Source organism: Cibotium barometz, chromosome 42 (genome assembly GCF_041138505.1).
Source record: "Cibotium barometz isolate CiBa-2024 chromosome 42, ASM4113850v1, whole genome shotgun sequence".
In the NCBI taxonomy this organism is placed as follows: domain Eukaryota; kingdom Viridiplantae; phylum Streptophyta; class Polypodiopsida; order Cyatheales; family Cibotiaceae; genus Cibotium; species Cibotium barometz.
In genome coordinates, this window is record NC_141087.1 from 47,561,675 (window position 1) to 47,587,804 (window position 26,130).

At 45.9% G+C, this 26,130-nt stretch overlaps 1 protein-coding gene across 1 annotated transcript in view; it reads left to right on the plus strand.

Annotated features, from left to right (window-relative positions):
* The first annotated feature begins 4,834 nt into the window (after positions 1 to 4,834).
* LOC147614558 (U-box domain-containing protein 13-like) overlaps positions 4,835 to 26,130 on the plus strand; it is a 56,913-nt gene continuing 35,617 nt past the window's right edge. The window contains exon 1 of the mRNA XM_086781109.1: positions 4,835 to 5,512. Coding sequence (XP_086637235.1) covers positions 5,138 to 5,512 — 375 coding nt within the window. The 5' untranslated portion in view covers positions 4,835 to 5,137. The remainder of the gene's footprint in view (positions 5,513 to 26,130) is intronic.

The following is a 26,130-nucleotide window of genomic DNA, read 5'->3' on the forward strand; positions in this document are numbered from 1 at the left end:
ATCGACTTTGAGGACCTACGCATGCATGGATACAGTTCACCGATGAACATTAGATTGGGTAACCATGGCTTATCATGTGTATGATCCAAGGTAGCATATTACAAATGTGAATATAAATGTAGTCAGAGGTGGTCAAGTGTGTTACATCGTAAATGACTTGAGTTTTCACGTAGCATGTAGGATCTTCTAACAATTACAACATGTGAAATGAAAGAGGAGGATATGGAGGCCCAATGTCTATTTTGGGAGTGCATTAATAAGGTGATGGAAAACCATGGTTGTGAACGAGAAGAATTCTTTGGTTCATGCTAGCCGAGGCTCATGCTAATTGGAATACAGTTTGACATGTGTTTAATGGTGGGAAAAATAGCGTCTTCAGAGACAGGGAGAGGACCTACCTATTTCATTGGGAGCAGAGCATGGTTGCCCACACAACAAAGTATGTGTGCACCATATCTCAAGGTGAGCACAAAGCAATGTGTGAGAAGTGGCACATGGCTCCTACCAGTGAAGCTGCATCAGTAGAGGCTCAATTGATACGTCGATGGTGGCACAATGGTCATGTGATGGGGACATGAATATTTCAGCAATGGACTCTTGGTTTAGCTGGTGGGCGCATAGCACATTGGGGTTCAGTCATGACAATAGTAGAGAGAAGTGATGATGGTCCAAATACCCCAAGAACAAGCCAAGCATAAAGCAAGCATGGGAGTTGTCTTGTAGGGGAAGGATATAGATGCAAGGTTTCTCTTTATGATGCATATACTACCGATATTGCAAATGCAATTTTGTAAAGCAGTAAGGCAGTCTCTTACTCTCAAGGCAAGCACATAGGGAGAGGACCAAGCTTGGAGAAATTAAAAAAAAAGGCTATCTACAAGCCCAACCTAAGTGGTCCGAATAGTTAATCAGGCAACTGAAGGAAAACCCATGTATAAGGTGCTTACCCCTCTCACCGGTCACACAAAGAAAGTGCATGTCACAAGAGACCATCCGAAGGGGTCATTGATATTGATGATGAGGCCATGCATCATCCTAAGACTGCAAGTATGTGGGGAGACCATGGAAGATCATTTTTAAGGAGCATGATACAATTAGTATTCTTGAAAGAACAACGGAAGTCACATAGTTTTGTGTGAGTGCAAGGTGAATGAAGCAATGTGGGCAGTCCGAAGGACATGCATTGGCAGCAAGGTCAGCAGAACACCTCGTGGGGGTAAGTGGTGTGGGCAACACATAGCCGGATTTGCAAAGGGTGTGTTTGCACCATCATTCGAAGGCTATCACAATCACCCTAATGGTCTCATTAGACAATGGATGTGGTTTTGCCCTGATCATGTGCTTCGTTGTTATAATGTGGACACCAACATAGACCCAAATCCCAATCCACCACCCAAGATATTGCCAGTTGCTATGGGAACTAATCTCACAAACGAGGCAGTATATTCATTATGGGAAGGTGGATACCAAGTGGAGAGCAAGAATGTAGAAGGTGTTATGAGTAGCAGTGGGGCTACAAGGTCCTTTACAAAACAGCAAGTATGGGTCCACTACCAACACAGAGGCAAGTGGCTCAGGCATGCAAGATGGCATAAGAGTCAAATACCACACGTCGACATCAGAGGAAGCGGCAAAAAAAGGCCGCTTTGAAAATGAAAGCTCCAGTGGTAGAAGAAGTGCAATAGGCTAGAGCATAAGCATGAAGTTTTCAAGATCGAATCACAAAGGGGATGATGCACACATTGGAAAATATGATGTGCATGTGCATGTGAAAGACGGACCGTGTTGTATGTGTGTAGATTTTGCTGATAGAGAATCCAAGAAGAAGCCGTATCTTGCATGCAAGCACTTGTACTTCATTTATTTTCATGTTCTTGGCTTGAGTGAGAATGAGAATATATTTATCCACCAACCTATCCTATCGGACTTCAAGCTCTACAATTCCTTGTCTAGTAGGAGAACCTACCCTAATTTAGACAATTAAATGCATGGAGTTCCACATGTCCTGTAGTATTTTGGGACTTTTGTAACCTCAGTGGAAGCAACCTCATTATAGAGGGTTTGATTGTGCAATATCTTTCTCTCCCCCCCATCCCGCCCTCTCCCCCCTCTCGCTATGCCATGTGCATTTTCAAGTAGGTATGGTATTGCAGAACATGGTCTTCTATTGATGAATGGTATTCGTATTACAAGCATTAAACGACTATAATCTCTTAGGGAAATGAGAGGGGAACAAAGAGTTAGAGAGAGAAGAGAGAGGCAAGGTGGGCCATAAAGCGAAGCCTTATATGAAATGGCATGTCCCAAAAAAAAAACAATATATACTCGCACTTCCCTAAAAAAGTACTAAAAGATGCCTTTATTATTGTGGTGTAGAAATTTGAGGGAAGATCTCTATTATTTATATTAAAAAAGAAGGGATATTTTTTTTTGTTTATTGCAAAAGTAGAGTACACCTCTCCCACTTACTATAAATATAGAGATAACCTCCATAGGACCTTGTTAATCACCATTTAGCTAAGCCTTGTTAGTAGAGTACACCACCCACAACCCTCCTTGATATTGTTTGTGATGGCCTCATCAAACATTAGCATTGCTGTGCGGAGGTCAAGCAAAAGATTGCAGATGGTGCACAAGCATGAAAAGGTCTCACATCCTTACCACTTCCTGGTAGTGATGATGATATTTCTCAAGTGAAGTCCAAAGTGGTGGGCTTAATTGCAATATGGTGAGCCCATGGTTTTATTGATGATGTGTCTGAGCATCTCTTGCTTAATGTACAACAGTTATGGCAGACGAGATGTATTTGGAAGTTATACGTGAATGAACTTGGTTTTATTTTCACTTGGAAGCAATAACCTCGATCTTGAAGATGTAATGTTGTCATGTTTTTCTCTCTCTCACTCTCTCTCGCCCTCTCCCTCTCTAATAATTTTGTCATGACTCTCTCCCTCTCTTCCACTCTCTTCACCCCTCTCTCTCTTAATGGAGAGGGGGAGAGAATGTTTTTGGAATCCGCTCACCTAATTCCAACAAGTGCTCACTAGAAAATGCTCACAAAAAATCCCCCTAGGTATAGATCATTGGGTTGGATAATGGAGGCAAGTTGGTGGTGATCCGGAATATTTTGAAATAATCGAATTTGAGTGTCGATAAATATTATTTAATTTTGTGACAACAAGTGCCATTATTCATTTTGGACACCATCCATATTTATTGACAATGTATATATTATTTGGGACACGTGAAAAGGCCCTTGTACATATTTGATTTTATAAGATATGTACACATTTATATGGTTTTAGGTTAACATCTATTTTTGAAGTAGGTTAGCTTACAAGTCCAATAAAGCAAGCTTTTTTTGAAAAAGTCAACATATTTGTAAAAGGACACTATTTGAGTTCCAAAAGTTATTTCAATAAATATATTTAAGTACACCAAAAGAAAGCATGGGCTCACTCTTATGTGAGGGAAAATTGGACCCAATTTTATGTCCTATGTAATTGATTATTCTATTTTATGCTTGATAGTTAGTATTTTTGCAATCAATTCATTGGGTTCATGGTGGCAACCTCTCACAACAACAATGGTATCAGAGCATGATTCAAGTTTTAGAGCCGGTGAAGAGCTAGTGGATAAAGAGGTGAACGAAGATGAAGTAAAGATAAATTTCTAATTGCAAAGAAGAGGGAAGACTATGGTTTCAAAGGAAAGCTTGCTTTTGTCCGTTCGGCAAAAAAAATCCACATTTCTTTTACCCAAAAGTCATTTCAAGGTGGAAAACCACTTCTCAAAACCACCAAATTCTCAAAACCATCTTTCTCATCCCTAATTCGATATGTACACATTTATATAGTTTTATGTTCACATCTATTTTTGAAGAAGTTGAGCTTGCATGTCTAGTAAAGCAAGCTATTTTTGAAGAAGTCTACATATTTGTAAAAGGACACTATTTTGAGCCCCAAAAGTTATTTCAAGAAATATATTTAAGTACACCAAGAGGAAGCATGGGCTCACTCTTGTGTGGGGGTAAATTGGACCCAATATTGTGTCATGTGCAATTGATGATTCTATTTTATGCTTGATATTTTAGTATTTTTGCAATCAATTCACTGGGTTTATGTCAACCTCCCACAACAACATATGTGTTTTTTTAAAGGAAGCTTGAGAACATGTCACACAAAGCTCGACTTTCGAAAAGTAGTGGAAGTGCATAAATCAATAGCTTCTATTTAAGTGTAGCCAAATTCTTTTAGATTTGGAAAAGATTCTACCACTGGTGGATTGCTTTTGCACTAAATTAAGGGGGTCGTGTGAGTGGGGTTTAGTACGTGCACTATTTTACACACGTCTAGCACTACTGGGTTACTTTTGGACTAAATTAAGGGGTCGTGTGAGTGGGGTTTAGTACATGCAACCTTTGGCACACATCTACCCCATGCGGCTTTTGAAGAAGGCGGGTGTAAGTAGAGCATCTGTGGCTACTTATTAGAACAAGATTGGGCGAGAGGTCTAGGGTGGGTGTGCCGTGAAGCACTCACCTCCTATCCCAATATTGGTACAGTTGTCGCCGCGACGAGCAGAAATTTCTAATTTTAAAGAATTTTAACTAATGTGTTCTCATTCTTTGATTTGCCAAAAACCCCACTGGGTAAAGGGTGGTTTTTATACGAGTGGAGAATAGTTCTAGTCCAATAGAAAAATGTAGGATAGCTTCTCTACCCTATGGACTATGTGCCTCTTTTAAAAAAATAAAAATAAATGGACATTTCTAAAGCTTGCATTGACGAACTCAAAAAATTTCCCCCCAAAGCCGGCCTTGAAAAATTAGTAAGAATTTAGGAAGGGTTTTTTTGTATTTGTTGTGGGGTATTTTCATGGCAGGTGACCGGCTTCTCGCCACACCGCCTGCGTCGTCGTGACTCCCTCTCCTTCTCTGACAAAAGCCATTGACCAAATCGCTTGTATGCAACCCTGCTGCTAGTCACTAGTGCTGTCTCGCTGGAGTGGATGGTGATCTGTTGCCGTAAGGACTCCGAAATCCCACTTCATAGGACAGTCCCTCAGACCTTGCATTGCAGCGCGCCTTTTGCACCATTTTGATTCTTGAAAAAAGAAGAAAGCATAGCAGCAGCAGATGATGAACAAGAGCCCTGTGATGGATCTGCCCCCTTTGGAGGTGAAGAACGGTGACCCTTTCGATCTTCCCCACCCCCCAAGCGGGGCCGTCAGGCCCGAGCACCTGGAAGAGGATTTCCGTGACCTCGTACAGTGCCTTGTGGAGTGTGTCAACGAGATCTCCTCCCTCGGAGAGTACCGCAAGATCTTCAAGACCGAGTGCGCCAATCTCACCCGCCGAGTCAAGCTGCTGGCTCCCCTCTTCGAAGAGGTCAAGGAATTCAAGGGTACCCTCCCCGAGCAAGCCCTTGGATGCTTTCAATCTCTCGACCGTGCTCTCCAGACGGCACGAGAGCTCCTTCGGTCCTGCCACTCCGGCAGCAAGATCTATCTAGTAATCCCTCTTTGCTTGTCTGTTTATTCCTTTATTTCTTTGTTTGCCTTTGATAAGAAAATGACAACAAGGTTCCATCACCACAATGGTTGCCCTTACTGGATGGTCGATGATATGACAAGACGACGTCATAATGAACGCACATCCTGTGGCATTAATGCATTAAAACTGTATTCAAGGAAAGGTTGTTGGGAGTAATTCCGCAAGGTGATTTTGCATCTGTAAGCCATACTCGGGAGGCATAGCAATTAACCTGGGAGTGAACAATTATATGGACAAATTTGGGCAGCGGACCAAGAATGCTTGCAAGACAGCCACTTTGCTGGCCTATCAATAGGCTGACACGGCTGGCTAGATGGCTGTCTATAAAGGAATCCATTGCATCAATGTGGAGATGGAACACAGTCTCTTTCACAAGCTTTATCTCCATCCCTCTCTCTGAATCCCAGTAGCCACCTTTGAGGAAACTTTGTGAATATGCCTCCTTAATGTGTTGGGCACATGGAGGATGCCTGACCCACATGCATCTCTTGATCTGCTCTTATTGGGAAGGTCCATCCATTTGACTTGCCATGGTGTGGGCCTCAGTGAGGGGAAATCAGCTCCTGTGTTCTTGTTTTTGAAATGAATTGGCCCTGATTTTGTGGCTGCAAGAAGTGCTGTCCCAAAAAGGCCAAGGCTGAGTTTCAGTCTCAGTCTGCAATCCCTGTGCACATTAAGAGAGTACATTTGTAGCTACATCCAGAATTTTATCCTGTCTTGGTGATATAAAGTTTGAAAATGACATTACGATGTGAAACTTGAATCCACAAACATGCCTCCTCAATGTATTGGGCACATCCAGGATGCCTGACCCACCTGAGTCTCCTGATCTGCTTTTATCAGGAAAGGTCCATCCAGTTGACTTGCCACACTGTACTGCAGCAAGGCTGAGTCAGTGGCTGTATTCTTCCTTTTTGAGACAAGCTGGCCCTGATTTTGTGGCTGCAGTAAGTGCTGTCCCAAACGGGCCAAGGCTGAGTTTCAGTCTCAGCCCGCTATCCCTGTGCTCATTAAGGCTCTAAGATGAGAGTACTGTTTTAGCTTCATCCAGAACTTTATTTTTCGTCTTAGTGATGTTGGGATATGAATCCACAGCATGCTTTCTCATTGTGTTGGGATGCCTGACCTGTTGGAATTTGGAGCCTCATGTGTGTGTGTGAAGTCACTCTTATATAGGGTGGATAAGTATGCATTAAATGTGAGTCTATGAGGTAGATGAACCCTAAGGCTAATATGAATCTAATCATCATTGAGTCATGCAATATGCTCTCTCTCTCTCTCGTTGTCTGTTTACGAGTTATTTTGTAACACAATCTTTGTAATTGAAAGAAAGTGAAGCAAATAGAAAACACAGATGTAGGCCCAGGTCTTGTATGTAAATGCTGGAAACTGATGTTCCCTTATGTCTCATAGACCTCATGGTATTTTGAAGACGTTTAATCTCTCTCTCTCTCTCTCTCTCTCTCTCTCTCTCTCTCTCTCTCTGTGGATTTCCGCAAGGCTTTTGACACTGTCCCACAGGCCGGGTTGATGAGGAGACTTTAGGATATGGGAGTAGCAGCATATATGCTTTGAGGGATCCTCACACTTTACGAGTCTGTCATTGGCCGAGTGTGGGCCCCAAGGGGTGACTCAGAGGTCATACACAGCACTTTTGGGGTGAAACAGGGCTGCCCCCTGTCTCCTATTCTATTTGGGCTATACATTGATGAGATATTTGACTACATAGACAAACAGGGAGGACCAGCAGCACGATTGGCAAGAGTCTTGATACCTATCCTATTCTATGCAAATGAGTTTGTCCTTATCTATGACTCACCGGAGGGGCTACAGAGGCATTTGGATGCATTACGGGTGAAACCGGCCTCTGATAGAAAACCAGAGTGCGGTAGATTAGCAATCACCCGTCCACTTGTAGTCTAGATGATAAAACAAAACAGATTGGAGCTAGAGTGCCCAAATATGAAAACACAGCGACACCTGTTGGCCCCAAAGCTTGGCGCCCCTTGCGGTATTTCTTTATTCAATTATAATAATATGAATGGCTGAGTACAACACAAAGATCAGCCAAGAGTTTACACCTGTAAGTCCAATCTGACGGCCCACAAATCCTTCTCAGCACAGAGGATCTATGCACACAGATCTGTGTTCCACAATAACACACTGTGCCTCCCTCTGATCAGCCAAGATCACTAAGCAGGCCAGCCATGGGCATACATCTGGCATAACTCAAGTGCGTGATACATCATCTCAGCTCAAACATACATGTGCTGTCCAAACTCTGTCTCAACCCTTGTCAATCTGCCATACCCCTCCTCTCACAAGGGGCCAGATAACTCATATCTGCAACAGACATCAAGCAGTAGAAAGAGAGATAGATGAACAGAAACAAGGCTTACCAAGTTCAGCTCGTGAAACAGCACTGGAGGAAGCAACAGCACCAATCTGTACTTGCAGGCACTTGTATCCACAACCCTGATTCACACATGTGCTTGTACTTGCCTGTACCCTCCTCCTGATGTTCACTCTTATGCTGTCCTTGAAAATACAGATCTGAAAATCAGCACTGTACCCGTCTGTACCACCTCGGGATACGTGCCAGGAGTTGTACTTGTACAATCAGCCTGCTGTCCACTCTTATACCTGCCTGAATCTGAGTACACAGTTCTGTCCAGCACCTGTTTACGCCGCCTGCAGCAGTTGTACTTGCTGTACCTGACTGTCCGTACACTGTACAGCAGTCGTACAGTATGGTATTGGCTGTGTACTTGCTGGTACAGCCTGTACAGGGCCTGTGCGCAGAGAATCCAGCAGAGAGAACACAGCGCTTGCAGCAGATTTCAGCAGCCACCTGTACTTGCACTGTACGGACTGCACACGTGGGAAGTACAGCTGATTATGCAGAAGAAAACAGCAGCAGTACACACAGAAAACAGCAGCCGCCTCCTTCCTTGTGCTTTTCCACGCTTGAGAACATGCGCTTGAAGAACTCCACGATTCCCTCTTTTCCAAAAGCTAGAGAGAGAGAGAGAAGAGAGAGATACACTTACTCCAAAAGTGGCCCTCTTCCCCAAAATAATCCCTAGGGTCCCAAACTTTAATAAGTTCCCTAGGGCCACTAAGGCCTAGGGGCAAACTTTAATAAACATTAAAGTTTAATGTTTCTAGTTCCCCCCTTCACACCTAGGGATGTCCACACATCTTAAACTCTGTCCGGGCACCCCCCATGTGAATCATAAAATATTCTGACTCTGCAACCACTATGCCCACACTTGTACTGCTCCATTTTCACAGCGCCATGACATACCCCCCTCTTGAAAAATGGCAAGCGTCCTCGATTGCATTCTGGTGATGCATCAAAATATCCAAAGTGAAATATACAATATAGCAAGATCAACGTCCCAATCTCTCTAAGCCATATACATGTATCAATATTCACTGCAAACCAATGGCATAGTAATAGTCCAAGTTGTATACCACTGTGAACCATACATATGCACAAAAATCTCATGTGACTAGTACACATATATCATAGAAGTCCCATAAATAGATGTACTGTCAGCCTCAGTACCTTCGGGTGAGATAAAAACTGCACCAAGCGACCTCTAGATGTCATCTGAGCCTGTCTGTATCAAGGGAGTGGAGGTGCTACCCCCCTCTTGAGCATCAGGTAATGCTCCAGACCCATGCTCTGCTGAACCTGAATGAGCCACAATAAGAGTCGGCTCTAACTCAAAGGCATCGAGATAAAGCTGCAAAACCTGAGGTGAATCTGTTAAGTCACCTTCCTCCATCCACTTCGCATCCATCGGTGAATAGTTCTTGAACTTCACAAGATAGCGACGGGAAACTTTGCCTCGTATCTTCCTTTCTTTATGTGCCACTATCTGCTTTGGAATCAGAACCTCATCAAGTTCCTCAACTTCCGGCTGAGCCTCATCTGATACATCCTCAGGCACATCCCCACGGAAAGGTCTAAGAAGACTCACGTGAAAAGCATTGTGAATCCTCCAGTGATCTGGTAACTTCAAACGATAGGTTACCTCACCAATCTTTTCCAAAACCTGAAAAGGCCCATAATATCGCATGCTCAACTTAGGGAATAAGCGCTCTTTACCCTTCATCTTCTTGAGTCTAGCCTTTTCAAAGCGCAAAAGAACCCAATCACCCAATGCAAACTGTAAATCACGTCTGTGACGGTCTGCGGCTTTCTTTTGCTTCTGCTGAGTTTTCTGGAGGGCCAACTTAACTCTCCGATAAGTTTCATCCAAACTCTCCACATACTGATCAGCCTCAAAGATCTTATCCTTTGTATGCAAAATGGGTGGAACCTTCTTCCCTCCTTCCACAATCTCAAAAGGCGCCTTGCCTGTCGAGCTATGTACAGTGTTGTTATATGCAAACTCCACCAAAGGAAGATACTTTTCCCATTGTTGCTTGTGCTCTGACACATAACACTTGAGAAGATCCAACTCTGTAGAGTTAGCCTCTTCTGACTGACCATTTGTCTGTGGATGAAATGACGATGAAAACTTGAGAGTTGTACCCATGTTGTCAAACAACCCTCTCCAAAACAAACTCGTCATCCGTGGATCACGGTCACTAATGATAGACGTAGGCAAGCCATGATACTTGAAGATGTTCGCCATGAACAACTTCACCATATGATCCACTTTAATTGTCTTCCTCACGGGAATGAAATGTGCCTGCTTACTGAACCTGCATATGATAGTCCAGATGCCATCATTTCCCGTTTGTGTCCGTGGAAGATCAAATACAAAATCCATGGCAATGCTCTCCCAAGGTCTATCTGGAATAGGTAAAGGCTGTAATAACCCAGGTGTCTTCTGACGGTCAAACTTTACCTTCTGACATACGATGCATTGCCTCACAAAGGCATCAACATCTCTTCTCAAGGTTGGCCAATAAAAGAAAGTCTCCACTGCTTTGACCGTGGCGTCAATACCTCTATGACCTGCATACGGTGGAGCATGACTTTCAATTATAACCTTGAGTCGCAATGGCCTGGTAATACACAGTTTGCCATGCATCAATAAAAACCCATCTCTGAGAATATAGCGCTCATGCCGCTGACCCTCAGACATCTGATCATACAACCTTTCAAAGTCCTCATCATGGGCATACTGCTCTTTCATTTCATCAAGCTCATGATGATAAGCAAGTGAAACTGCAGAGACCTGTGGCTTGCGTGACAAAGCATCTGCCACTACATTCTTTTTGCCTTCCATGTGCACAATCTGGAAGTGAAACATTGACAAAAAGTTTGCCCAACGCATATGCTTCTCTGAAAGCTTAGTCTGCGTGAGGAAATAACGCAAGGTCTGATGATCTGTCTGTATAGTGAAATCAGCCCCAAGCAAGTAGTGTTTCCAAGTAGAAAGAGCGTGAATTACAGCCAACATCTCTTTCTCATACACCTGTAAATGCTTCTCAACATCTTGCAAAACTCTACTCTCATAGGCTATCACATGTCCCTCTTGCATGAGAACTGCACCAATGCTACTTCCACATGCATCACACTGGACAACAAAAGCCTTTCGGAGGTCCGGTAACACCAATACTGGGTCCGAAGTAAGCTTTTCTTTGAGCTTTTTGAATGCTGTAATTTCTCGATCAGCCCATCTAAACGGAGTTGCTTTCTTCGTCAAAGCATGAAGAGGCGAAGCAATTTCAGCAAAGTGCCGTAAGTACGGTCTGTAATAGGAACACAATCCTAGAAAACTGTGTACATCATGCACGGTCCTCAAAGTTGGCCAATTAAGTATTGCTTCTACCTTGGCTGGATCCATACGGACTCCATGACCAGACACAATATGCCCCAAGAAATGTATCTCCTGCAAAAAGAATTCACTCTTCTTGCCATTAACCACCAATCTATGGTTTCTGAGTTCTGCAAACACAATGGCCAAATGCCTTCTATGCTCTTCCTCAGTTCGTGAATGCACAATCATATCATCAAAAAATGTGCCCACAAACTCTCTATGAGGCCTGAAAATCCTGTCCATCATTCTGTTAAATGTGGCAGGCGCATTCGTCAAACCAAAGGGCATAACCAAGAACTCATACAACCCGAACGTGGTTCGGAATGTTGTCTTATGCACATCCTCGGGTCTAATGCGTATCTGATGATACCCACTTTTCAAGTCAATACGACTAAAAACTGTTGAGCCCTGTAAGCGGTCCAAGATGTCATCGATCCTCGGTATGGGAAATCGATTCTTGATGGTATTCTTGTTCAGCGCCCTGTAATCAATACACATGCGCCAAGAACCATCCTTTTTCTGCACTAAGAGCACAGGTGAGCAAAAGGGTGATGAGCTAGGCTGTATCAACCCCTTATTCAAAAGCTCCTGCACCTGACTTATAATCTCTTCTTGTTGGGCTGCACTAACACGATACGGCGGTCTATTCGGTGGAGTACTACCAGGAATCAGATCTATGGCATGATCTTCTGGCCTCTCAGGAGGTAATTCTCCTGGCAATGACTCGGAAAAACAGTCTTGAAACCCACTTAAGAAATCAGTCCTGTCCTTATCTAACATAGACAAATTAGACTTAGACTCATCATCCTGTGCATCCTTTACATAAATCAAGTACGCGGAAAGATGCTTTTTCATTACTGATGAAATCGCCGAAGCGGATACAATAGGAACAGATTCCCCTTTGAGTTTTACATCCAATACATGCTCTTTCCCTCTATGAGTCAGAGTGATTGTCCTATTGTAAGTATCCACCACCGCATGTACCCTGTGGCACCATGGCATCCCCAACAAAACATCACAGCCATCCAAAGGCATGATGAAGAACTCTTCGCTGTCCACATAACCCTGCAAATGAAGCCGAAGCTTCCCAATAATAGGAGTAACGGGTTCTGCATACCCTGGACAAGCCATATTTGCCTCATGTAACGGCCCCATCTCCTCTGCGCGAATCCCCAATCGGCCAGCCAAATCTGGTGAAATGAAGTTGGCTCTAGCACCTGTATCAAAGAAGATCAAAGCATACTGATCTCTCACTTTGCCCCATGCCCTGCACAACTCTGTAGCTTCACCACCTAGCTGCTCCCCCACAAGATCAGGAACTAAGCCTGCAGAAGGCTTTGGTTTCTTTGGCTTGGGCTCTCCTTTATTGTCAGGGTCCTTTTGGGACTTTCTTTTGGGACAATTGAATGACATATGCCCCTCTTCAGTACAGTAAAAACACTTTTGAGCATCTCTCAAAGCCTGTCTTTCCTCATAAGTCCTCTTGGGCATTGGCAACTTCTTATACTTTGTCTCTGAAGACCCTTTAGCATCACGAGAAGCATACCCAAATTTTTCAGCTTTCTTGCTCAATTTCTTACTGCCTTTAAACCCAGATGAACCACCTGTGAGTAACGCATTAGCTGTCATAGCATTCTCAATCATCTGTGACATGTTCGTTACTCTTGTCTTTATACAATAATCTCGTACCTCTTTGGGTAGCCCACAACAATATTTCTCAACCTGCTCAGATAATGGCACGGCACGATAAGAAGTCACTGGGAGTAGAGCTTCCCAAAACTTCTTGTTATAATCCTCCAAACTATCACACTTTGAAGCATCTAGCTTGTGCCATGCGGTCATAACATCCACCTCAAATGTAGATGTGAGCCATACGGAAGAGAAAACCTGTTTGAATTGGACCCATGTAGTGGGTGCTATGCCCTGCAAAAGAAGAGTAGACCACCACTGCAAAGCATTGCCCTTGAGAAAAGTGGCAGCTTTCCTCACCTTAGAGGACTCTGTGTAATTCCCACCAGAAAAAGCAGCATCAAACTGCTGTAAAAAGGTAAGTGCCTTCAATTTATCCTTGGCCCCACTGAAAGTGTGGAAGTGGTTTCGTAAGATTGCTGCCCCCAACATTCATACCCATCATTGGGTCAACATTTCCCACTCCCACACCAGGCATACCATACATCCCAGCCATGTTTCCAAACATTCCGTTATGCATACCTGGCTGCATGCCACCAAACATATTGCCTTGCATCCCAGGTTGCATGCCTCCAAACATATTTCCTTGCATACCGGACTGCATACCACCATACATATTCCCTTGCATGCCAGGCTGAAAATTGGCTCCAAAAGGCCCATACATACCCATGCCTCCCTGAGGGTAACCCCCAGTCATGGATTGGAACACCGAACCACCACCAAAATAACCTGGATGCATGTTCTGCTGAGGAATAGGTGGCTGTCCATAGAAGGAACTTTGTGGGTTAGCACCAAAAGCATGCTGCATGTTTGGAAACTGTGCAGGAGATGGATCCTGTGGAGTGGTACCACTATGACCTTGAGGAAGATTCTTTGAACGAACCTTCTTCTTCTTTTTCTTGGGCTCTGTGCGGGGCTCTGTGCGAGATCTCATAAATTCAGCAAATCTCTCACTCTGTGTGAGCTGCATAAAAGTATCCATAACACTAGCCAAGCGATTTTTGAACCGAGCATCATCATCCTCTTTACCATGCACATCTTCTGGCTGCCATAAGGCTCAACATCTGCAGCCTGTTCTCCTGCAAAAATATCCTCAGATACATCTCTCTCAGGAGAAGTGTCTTGCTCTTCTTCTTCATGATAGAAGTACTCTTCCTCTGTATCAGACATGTTTGCTGAATTTTCAGCGATGGCTTTCTTCGAAGCAACCACGAGCTCACCCCCTTCAGAAAGTTAATGATTGGTCCCAGGGACGGAACCTTGAAACCGGCCTCTGATAGAAAACCAGAGTGCGGTAGGTTAGCAATCACCCGTCCACTTGTAGTCTAGATGATAAAACAAAACAGATTGGAGCTAGAGTGCCCAAATCTGAAAACACAGCGACACCTGTTGGCCCCAAAGCTTGGCGCCCCTTGCGGTATTTCTTTATTCAATTATAATAATATGAATGGCTGAGTACAACACAAAGATCAGCCAAGAGTTTACACCTGTAAGTCCAATCTGACGGCCCACAAATCCTTCTTAGCACAGAGGATCTATGCACACAGATCTGTGTTCCACAATAACACACTGTGCCTCCCTCTGATCAGCCAAGATCACTAAGCAGGCCAGCCATGGGCATACATCTGGCATAACTCAAGTGCGTGATACATCATCTCAGCTCAAACATACATGTGCTGTCCAAACTCTGTCTCAACCCTTGTCAATCTGCCATACCCCTCCTCTCACAAAGGGCCAGATAACTCATATCTGCAACAGACATCAAGCAGTAGAAAGAGAGATAGATGAACAGAAACAAGGCTTACCAAGTTCAGCTCGTGAAACAGCACTGGAGGAAGCAACAGCACCAATGTGTACTTGCAGGCACTTGTATCCACAACCCTGATTCACACATGTGCTTGTACTTGCCTGTACCCTCCTCCTGATGTTCACTCTTATGCTGTCCTTGAAAATACAGATCTGAAAATCAGCACTGTACCCGTCTGTACCACCTCGGGATACGTGCCAGGAGTTGTACTTGTACAATCAGCCTGCTGTCCACTCTTGTACCTGCCTGAATCTGAGTACACAGTTCTGTCCAGCACCTGTTTACACCGCCTGCAGCAGTTGTACTTGCTGTACCTGACTGTCCGTACACTGTACGGCAGTCGTACAGTATGGTACTGGCTGTGTACTTGCTGGTACAGCATGTACAGGGCCTGTGCGCAGAGAATCCAGCAGAGAGAACACAGCGCTTGCAGCAGATTTCAGCAGCCGCCTGTACTTGCACTGTACGGACTGCACACGTGGGAAGTACAGCTGATTATGCAAAAGAAAACAGCAGCAGTACACACAGAAAACAGCAACCGCCTCCTTCCTTGTGCTTTTCCACGCTTGAGAACATGCGCTTGAAGAACTCCACGATTCCCTCTTTTCCAAAAGCTAGAGAGAGAGAGAGAAGAGAGAGATACACTTACTCCAAAAGTGGCCCTCTTCCCCAAAATAATCCCTAGGGCCCCAAACTTTAATAAGTTCCCTAGGGCCACTAAGGCCTAGGGGCAAACTTTAATAAACATTAAAGTTTAATGTTTCTAGTTCCCCCCTACACACCTAGGGATGTCCACACATCTTAAACTCTGTCCGGGCACCCCCCATGTGAATCATAAAATATTCTGACTCTGCAACCACCATGCCCACACTTGTACTGCTCCATTTTCACAGGGCCATGACAACGGGCCTTTTGCGAGGACCGGGACCTCACTGTGAACCTTGGGAAGACCAAGGTTATGATCTTTAATACCTCCACGTAGTGGATAGGCAGATATGCACCATAGTTTACATATAGTGGGGAGCCTGTGGAGTATGTGACCTCTTATGTATATCTTGGGATCACTTTTGCTGACCATATTTCTCTATGTAGAACGCAGTCGAAACCAGATTGATGCGTGGCTATGCAGCCTTGGGCTCACTCGAGAGGCAGTGCTCATAGATACAATTTCGGACGACGAAGCTTTGGCTATTTGACACACTAGTCACACTTGCACTATTGTATGGAGCTCCCATTTGGGTCCCAGTTTGTACCACAAGAGGAGATGGAGGGGGGAGCCAATCGAGATAGTTACGGAAGAGGTATATGATGGGTGGAAGACGACGGAGAGGCCCCTAGTGATGTTGATCTTGCACATGATTAGGAGTAAGCCTTTAGTGCCACGAGATTGTGTGAGCGGAGATGGGGGCTGCACCGATCGTGATAGAGGCTCTATTCCATGCAGTGACGGACTGGCATAGATTATGGAAGCTCGCCCTAGAGGCCTCGAGACAGATGGCACTAGACGGAGATGCGTAGTGTTGGTATGCACAGGTGAGCACTTGGTTCGGTATACATGGCAAGCAGATGGGGGCACTCCTCCCGTTTCAGTATTGCATAGAGGCTCCCTTCTTTGTTCTCAGCCGCATAGAGTTGAACAGGGTTAGTAGGAAGGACATTGTGAGACTGGATACTCAGAGGACCTGACATTCACCCATTCAGCCCTTGGGGACGAAGATGGCCTTCTATAGAGATCATCTTCTTTGCTTGACAGAGGATGGTTTCATCATACGCCCGTGCTACATGGACACACATCTGTCATTTGGGGTGTGATGTGCGATTGGTGGATCTGCACTCTATCCCATCGGTTGAGAGTGGAGATAGCTAGATATGGGCTAGGGGTAGTTGCACTAGAGGACAGGATATGCCAACTTTGTCATACAGAGGTTGAAACAAGGGCCCACTACACATGCCGGTGCTACCCGGTACACTATGAGATCAGGGGGGGTCTCTTCCGAGATGGATTTGGACCACATTTTAGGATCATGGATTTCTTGGACTAGAGATGCATGAGGCTCCTTCTTCTAGAGCTCTGTAGACATAGGGAGTCCTTATTGTGGCCTAGACTAGCTGCACCCGCTCGAGGACTAGCATAGAGAGAGCTGTCACTGACTTCTTCCAGAGTAAAGCTCTGAGAGCAGATCCACTACACTCGACCTCTAGGCTGATGCACGAGCTCGACAAAGAGGAGTGACACTAGATAGAGCCATCAAGCCATGCAGAGCCCAACGCCCATGACCCCATGGCCCCCGCCCGCGCTCGCGTCACCACAAGAGGATGAGAGCTATCATTTCCCACCACCACAGGACTTTCTCTCGTCGCTCAACTTTACTACATTGGGTACCATAATGCAGCGCCCTATGTGGGATATTTTAGGGTGATGTGAGAGCTTGACGCTCTTTGTGTTGGGATCAGCTTTGGCATTTCAGCTCTTGTTCCTTTCTTTTATTTTTGGTACCCATGATTCTTTCCTTATGTGCCAGTATCTGCTCGGGAATAAGAACCTCGTCAAGTTCCTCCGCTTCCGTCTGAGCCTCATCTGATACATCCTTAGGCACCCAAAACCTGCTTGCACTCCACCCAAGTGGTAAGCACAAGTCCTCGATGAAGCATAGTAGATCACCACTGCTAAACATAGAAAGAAACTGTCTTCCGAACCCATGAAGCCTCTATGAAGATACGACTGGTGACAAACTGTCGAATGTTTTGCACCATAACACTTCAACTGCTTCTTGTTCTTGGCCGACTACTTCTTGTCCTTGGTGTCTTTTCTCCTGAACTTCATCTTCAGCTCTTGCTCTTCACCTCATATAGGCAAAGACACACAATCCTGCACTGTCTGCTGCACTTCCTTTTCATTTTCCTCATGTTGAAGCTTTTGATGTGACTCTCATGAGACAACCACGAGCTCGCCCCCTTAGGAAAGTTGGCGATTGTCCCGGCAACGGAACCTTGAAACCGGCCTGACGGGCGGTGAAACAAACACTCGCACATAAAACACTTCAACGCCATTGAGGACCTAGAAAAGGAAAACAAACAAGGGGAGCTAGAGTGCTCCTGCAAACAGTACACGGACTCCGATTGGCCCCAAAACGTAGTGGCGCCCCTTGCGGTATTTCTTTAATTGATTATAAGAGCTTTGATTACAATAAGGCTGGGAACTCAGCCGTCATAGTAGAACTCCTGAAGCCTGCAAAGAACGTGCATCATGGCTTCTTGTCCACACGGCATCCACAAACAAATCCAGCCATTGTTCACATCGAAAGACTCTCTCACATTGAGTTTGCATACAGAAGCTTTCTCCCATGATCAAGGCTGCCACAACCATTCATAGCCTCTCACACTATGAACAGCATCACACCCTGACACATCCAGTGCTTCTGCATCACAACTCAAACTCCCAAACTGTCTCTCAAAAGAGAACTCGTATCACAGCACAGCATACCATACAGTTGACACACCTGTACCAACCCTCTCTACCTTCCAAGGATACTATCAATCTCTGTCATGGATCCCCTGTCCCCTGTCCAATCAGTAGCAAGGTTGTACCTAGCATGTGTCCACTCCTGTACCCTCTGCCTGCATGTGACCTATCTCCTGGAGAAACCCAAAAACATGTTTCCTCGAGAAACCTACGGCCTGTTTCCACATGAAACCCTTAGGCCTGTTGCCCTTTGAAACTTCTGTCTTGTTTCCATACAGAACCATTCATGGCACCATTCAACAACAGTGCTAACAACAACATACATCTAGTTACCTGTTCCCTCATGAAACATCTGGCAATATAGAGATGCCCATAACTGTAGGTCCCTCTGTTCCTTTCTAGCAGGAAGAAAACAATCTGCTCCATGAGCACGCAGCCATGCGAGCTTGCATCACTCCCATGCCAAGAAACATAACCAATTGACCAGTACTTGCAGCCAAAAACCCAAGCACATAGCTGAATTTGCAGCCAAACCAAAAACAGCCCATAAACTGTCCCAAAACAGTCCTGAATCCAAAGCAAAGAGAAGCTGAAAGTTCCATCAGTTGAACGCCATCAACATGATGTCTATGTTCATGAAAAACCAGCCCCTGTCCACCTTTATGTCAAGAGAAGCCAGCCCCTGTCCACCTTCTGCAAAAACATGCCCCCTCCAAAAAGCACCAGTGCTATTGGGCGTTTCATAGCAAGCAAGGGAGGGAAAGAGAAAGTTAAGGCTCATGTGCAGTCCCACTGTTTTCACCCAAAAAGCAAGCACAAGAAGACACTCAGCTGCGCCTATAGTCCAGCCCCTTGTGCGTGGAGAAAAACATGCGCTGCTCTGTCCAGCGCTGCCTGCAGCCACCCGTTTGCCAAGAGAGAGCGAGAGCGTGGCATGCGGACACCTGTACCTGCAGCGCGGCTATTCAGTCCGCCTGCAGCCAGTCCCACAGCCACTAACGCCTTCCCTTCTGCAACCTGTCAGAAGCCTGTAGAGCCTGCTGTCCTTGCAAAGGAGAACCATCCCACAAGTACTCCTCTATCCAGCAGCCGCCTCTATGCAAAGGAGGAAACCGGCGTGTAAGAGTAGTCCTCCTCCTGCGGAAAGCACACACTCATCAAGAGATAGGCCCCTCCAATCTGCCCGCCAGCCCCTCTTCTTCAGAAAAGCACACACGTGGCCCCAAAATAGCATAAAGGCCACGTTTTCTTTCATGAAGGGCATTATAATGATTTTTAAAGGTTTTTGAAACCTTTTAAGTTAAAATCTTTTTGCCCCCTTCACAATTGGGGTTGTCCACACATGGGCTTCCTTTTTCACTCCAACCTGATGCCATTCACACTGTCCACCATGTCCCCGTGCACACCTGCATACTGTCCAGAGAAAAACACAGGGTCGTGACATGGTGAACACGCGCAGCCTGAAGTGATGCAGGAAAACCAAGGTGATGGACGCTGGGATACCTATGATAGAAGTGGTGGCTCCCTTTTGTAAAGTTTGGAGGGGGAGTTGCACGACTAGAGCTGGCTGGCTCCCCATGTTTGCATGTGGGCGGCCAGCTCTTTGGTGGTGTGGGTAGGTGACCATGCACCCACCCCCCCACACACAAAAGATAAGTGAGGCTCCCCACCTTGGCCCCTAAGTGGGTGCCCACTTTTAAGTGAGTGTGGACATATAACCTTATAAAATGAAAGGTTAGAGATTAAAGTATTAAACCAACATGTGTAATATACTTACCACCTGTTCACATGGACCAAAACTCGTCAGAAGACAGAGCAAACTTCACTACTCACACTGGCAGGCGTCCCCGCTCAGTAAGTGACACGTCAAGCAGGCAAACACAAAAATACAAGTCATGCGAAAACAGTTTCAAACATGCAGAACATGAGTGCATGTGCAAATAGTATCATGGACATATTTCCCGTTCATGGAACAAGTACAAAATATCTGTCGGGCACAAAAATGGCACGACGTAAAACATAAATCCTGGTCTTCCTATGGAGTGACAGTCCCATAGATAAGACACAGTTCCAGGCGCGAGGCTCCCTATGGAGTGACAGTCCCATAGGCAAGACACGGCACACATACTGGCTCTTCCATGGCGTGACAATCCCATGGATAGAACACAGTCCAGGTCATACACGGGTGGCACCAGTCTGGCTCCCGTCCATACGACACCATCCTGCTAACACACGGGTGGCACCAGTCTGGCTCCCATCCATGTCAGCAAAATACTGGCTTCTTCACATGAGACACTGGCGTGGCCTCAAGTGAACGAGACACAAAAACTGGAGATGGACCAAATGGTCGGCCAATTGGTGACAATCTAACTCGTCCAAACACTTGCTCATATAATCTATAAATCCCCCACATCATGTCGGGGGTATGCCCAGTGTCTGTAAGCGGTGGAAGAGGCGCTCTCTCGGGACTGTGTCGAAGGCTTTGCGGAAGTCCACAAAACAGCAATAGAGTCTCTGTCTCCGTGCCCGAGTTTGGTCAATCAGGCATCTCAGGGTGAAAATGTGATCAATAGTAGAGAAGGCTCGCCGAAAACCTGCCTGACCAGGAGCATGAAGCCCCTCCCTCTCAGCATGTGTGCTCAATTCTGCCTCCAGGATAGCCCCATAGAGTTTGGCCAAGGTATGACCAATCATGATAGTCCTGTAATTACCGGGGTCCAACATGTCCCCAGCTTTGTGGATCGGTACAATAGTGTGCATCGTCCACTCAGCCGGGAAACCTTCTACCAGAGCCCTGTTAAAGAGGTAAGCAATAAAAGGAGAGAGTGTCAGCTGCATAAATGAACTGCTCACCTTGTAAGCCGGTGTGATCCTCAGCTCTCCCATGTTGGAATCTATGTATAGCTCGAGATATCATATCGGTAGTAAAGAAAACCGATGAGGTCGGTGGAGTCTCGGTGGGGCGAGGGATGAGTGGCTGGTGCGGAACATCATAAAGACCTTCTGCATAACTGTGCCAGCGTTGAGGATCAGTAATCGGGGTGGGGGGGCGTGGCTCTCTGAGTCGTCGCCAAGCAGTGGCTGCATCTTTGCTCACGAGCATGTGGTAGATGTCCCAGTATTGAGCCTCCGCAAATGTGCGTCGCTTACGGCGTGTAAGAGACCGCATCTGTCTACTGACTTGCTGCTGTGTTATTTCCCCTTTCGCTATCTAGGCTTGGAGATGTCGATGAAGCTCTGTGCACTCATTATCATACCATCTATTCTGGGGCATGTCCTCGGATCTAGGTGGCTTCCCTGTCTAGAGATGGTGTGGAAAGCTGTGGCTAGTTGCTGTGTGCAGTATGTGAAAGCTGGGCCGTCAGTACATCAATGGGTGCTGTAGGGTCCATACGAAAGAGGCCATCATGTACTTTTGAATCATAAACGTTTGCAAGCTCCCGGGTAAAGTGGAAGATGGTACGAGATGCCTGAGTGGTCGGGGGTGGCAGATCAAGAGAGCTCCGAAGAGAAAAAGCCAAATAAGTATCGTCCGCACCAATGGGGCATGTAGGGATAGTGAAAGAGTCTATCAGGTCTGTGCTCTCCCGCGAGCCCAATATGTAGTCAACAGTGCTGCTGCCTCCTGATGATGGGAAACATGTGAGTCTTCCCGATTCTGGCCATTGTGACATCCTGTTATAAATAACGAGATGGTGTCTAGCTCCTAGGTCCAGAAGGTGTTGCCCATAACCTGTACTGTCTGGCCCACTGTCCTTTGACATCCTCGTGGTCCCTGCATCTACATCGTCTAGTGCCTGTAGGATGAGGGGATCTGTGAAGTCGAATGATTCACACTGTCGATTCTGTGTGCGTGCATTGAAGTCCCCCATCAGGAGAACCTCCCCCATGGTCGAATAGTGTAGGATATCTGCGGATAGAGTGGCGTATGGAGACTCACTAGGAAGGGCCCCTCTCTCCTCTCCTCCTCCAATTTGGTCCTCCATGTGACCTGTGTTGAATCTCGATCCCTTCGGCGGGAAGTAGCATATTACCAAGTAAACTGTTCTCACCTCTGAGAGCTGTAGGCTAATCCACATGTAGCGTGCCTCTGGGTCTCTTTGAGAGAGAGAAAGGAAAGAAAGGAAAGGAAAGATTTTATTAACGTCTAAAAGCTTCTAGGCGGCTACCCTCACAACTTGTTTAAACTTTAAATAGCATTTAATGCTCCTTTTAAGCGGTTGATTGAAACTGATCCCGTCAAGCGGGAATAGACTCCGTTGGACACCCACACGCGTAAATAGCACAACTTAAATATCACAATATGAATGGACAACTCAATAACAACTGAAAACTGAAATGATGATCAATGGACACTAGCACTGGGGCCGGAACGGGCCGACCCCGCCCCCCCCCCCCCCCCCCCCCCCCCCTCAATATATGATATATTATTGGGAGTATTTAAGTGATACAATGCTCCATGGGTTCAATGAACCAGATGATGTCCATGTACAACTGAGATGAATACAGTTACCAAACAAGAGACTTGAAGTAGACGTTCGAAGGAGAGCGATCCACTTGAAGAAGACTAATCTCTACGGTCATGTGCCTTCATTGGAATCCGCAGAGAGCGCCCCACTGGTGTTCCAGGACTACGCACAAACAGGCGCTTCCGTACTAACGCCTGGCTCTCCCGATCTCGGCATCCTTGGACCGTGGTTCTCCAGAAGCTTGGACTACCCGGCACCGAACGGGTGTTAGCAGTAGAGAGTATCCCTTATAAGATTTACATAAAAGACCTTTGCTTAAATCTCAATCCACTTACCTTGCAAAATAATGGATATGGCCTTCGGAAGTACTAGGCACCCACGTATGAAAGGAGAAGTCTCTATTACTGCTGTTGTTGGGCGCAGCCGCCTGTGGGCAAGTGACAGAGGAGACCTATGCGCAGTCGTCTGCGGGTAGCCAGATGAAGAGGTCGCCTGTTCGCAGCCGTCAAGTTGCAGTCGCCAGGCAAAGCAAGAGAGAGAGATGGAAGGACCTGCGCATAGTCACTTGCAGGGCAAGAGAGGATAGCCGCTTGTAGAGCAAGGTGAAGAAGGTGGTGTCTGGGCGCAGCCGCCTGCTGGCCAAAGAGTAGTGAGATCTGTGCACAGCCGCCTGCAAGGTGGAGAAGGTGGTGTCTGGGCGCAGCCGCCTGCTGGCCAAAGAGGAGCGAGAGGACCCGCAAGGCAAGAGGACAGCCGCCTGCAGAACAAGATCAAGGTCGCCTGTGTGTAAGCGATGGAGAGGTCGCCTGTGTAGTCAGATCCCGCAGAAGGTGGCCATGCACAGCCGTCTATATGCAAGAGGAGAATCACCCTGGGCGATGGAAAAGGCACACGTCCAACAACTGGCCGGCCCACCTAGCTTGCATGGAGGCGGCCAGTTCCAAAGGTTCCAAGGTGGGGTGGGTGGGTAGGTGGCAATGCACCCACCCCCACACACATGATTAAAGGAGGGCTTCCCTCCCCACCATGGCCCATATGTGGGTGCCCACCCTACCAAGGGCACCAAGAGATATTGGGGAGGCTGCCCACTCATTAATGAGTGTGAACCTGCAACCTTATAAAAACAAAGGTTAGAAATAATGCTATAAAATAAACAAATGCAATACACTTACCACCTGTTCACACGCAACAAAACTCGTCAGAAGACAGAGCAAACTTCACGACTCAGTGGCAGGCATCCCCGCTCAGTAAGTGGCATGTCAAACAGGCAAACACAAAAATACAAGTCACGCGAAAACAGTTCCAAGCATGCAAAACATGAATGCATGTGCAAACAGTATCATGGACATATCTACCGTTCATGGAACAAGTACTAAACATTTTGAATGGGAGAATTAGGGTTAGGTTTTCATGTGGGAGACATACACAGAGAAGAAGGGAGAGAGAGAGAGAGAGAGTTGTGGGGATAAGTCAACTCACCATGTGAGTGTGTGACTCCCCTATCACACATGTATATTTGCACTAGTACACATAGTGCACTTAGTACATTAAAAGTACTAAGTGTACTATGTACTATACCTTATGGGCTAGTACACACTATAAGGGTGGGCATAATGCCTTTACCCCAACAACCTCCCACTTAAAGGCAAAGTGCCCTTAAGTAAAGGAAAAGAAAAATCAGCATGTACATGATAATATACAAGGCCATATCAAGGCTGAAACTGGCCTCATCCAATGCCCATCAAGTGTCTGCAATGAGCAAACCGCTCCGGAGGCAAACTCTTTGTCAACAGATCAGCCTTGTTGTCATCCGTATGAATCTTAACAAGCTGAATTTGCTTGTTCTCTATCACCTCTCTGATGAAGTGATACTTCACATCCACATGCTTCGTCTTTGCATGAAAGACAGGGTTCTTTGCCAACTGGATGGCACTGTGACTGTCACAATGCAACAATGGAATATCCCCTGTATAACCCAAATCAACCACTAACCGAGATAGCCATAATGCCTCCTTGCAAGCCTCTGTGGCTGCAATATACTCGGCCTCTGTAGTAGATAAGGCTGTGCACTTCTGCATCTTGGATATCCATGACACAGCACCTCCTGTGAATGTAAACACATAACCGGTAGTAGACTTCCGGTTATATGGATGACCGGCATAATCCGAATCCGTGTAACCATGCACTAATGCATCTTGTTTGCCAAAACAAATGCACATATCCTGTGTGCCCTTCAGGTATCTCATGACACCTTTCACTGCTTTCCAATGCTTCTTGCCAGGTTTGGCCATGTATCTAGAAACCACTCCCACTGCAAGTCTATACCCCATTTCACCTCTGTCACCATATCCTAGGAATATGCATTTGTGAGACTTAGGATCAAGTTTGGTGCGCATTTCCCTGCGTATGTGCACGTACGCAACGCAACCAAACACTCTCAAGTGCTTGTAGGACGGAGGCTTCCCTGTCCATACTTCCTCTGGCACTTTCCCACCAAGCCTCGTGTTAGGTGACCTGTTTATAAGATGAACGGCTGTCATAACAGCTTCAGTCCAAAAACCATGAGGTAACGCAGCATGTGACAACATAGAACGGACCTTCTCCTGAATGGTCCTGTTCATCCTCTCTGCTGTCCCGTTTTGTGGAGGATCATAAGGAGTAGAGAGCTCCCTCTTGATGCCTTTAGTATCACAAAAGTCCTGAAACTGTTTGGACATATACTCTCCACCATTGTCGGAACGCAAAGCCTTCAGTGTTTTGCCAGTTTGATTCTCAACATGAGCAACAAACTTCTGAAACACTGAGAATGTATCACTCTTCAAACGAAGAGGATAAACCCACACCTTGCGTGTGGCATCATCTATAAAAGACAAAATATTTTGCCCCTCCCAAAGAAAGCTGAGGCATCTCACATACATCTGTATGCACAAGCTCTAGCTGAGCATCTTTCTGTCCAAGAGCTTTCTTGTGGGGGCACTGGAGTTGCCTGCCATATATACAATGCTCACAAAACTGAAAACTTGAAAACTTTAGAGAAGGCAAGTAACCAAAACGAGACAATTGCTCCATTCCTTTGACACTCATGTGTCCCAACCGGCTATGCCACATAGAGATTTCCGGCAGCTCGGTTGCATTTACATTAGCATGGTGACAAACACCTGCATGCATGAAGTAAAGAGTGTCCACCTTAGAGCCTCTGGCAACAACCAGTGAGCCCTTACTAATTTTCCACTTTCCACGACCAAATGTGGTAACATAATCAGCATCATCAAGCTGTCTAGTAGAAAGCAGGTTCTTCTTGATCTTAGGCACATGCCTGACATCATGGAGCATAAGTTGTGAGCCATCTGAAAACACAAGCCTCA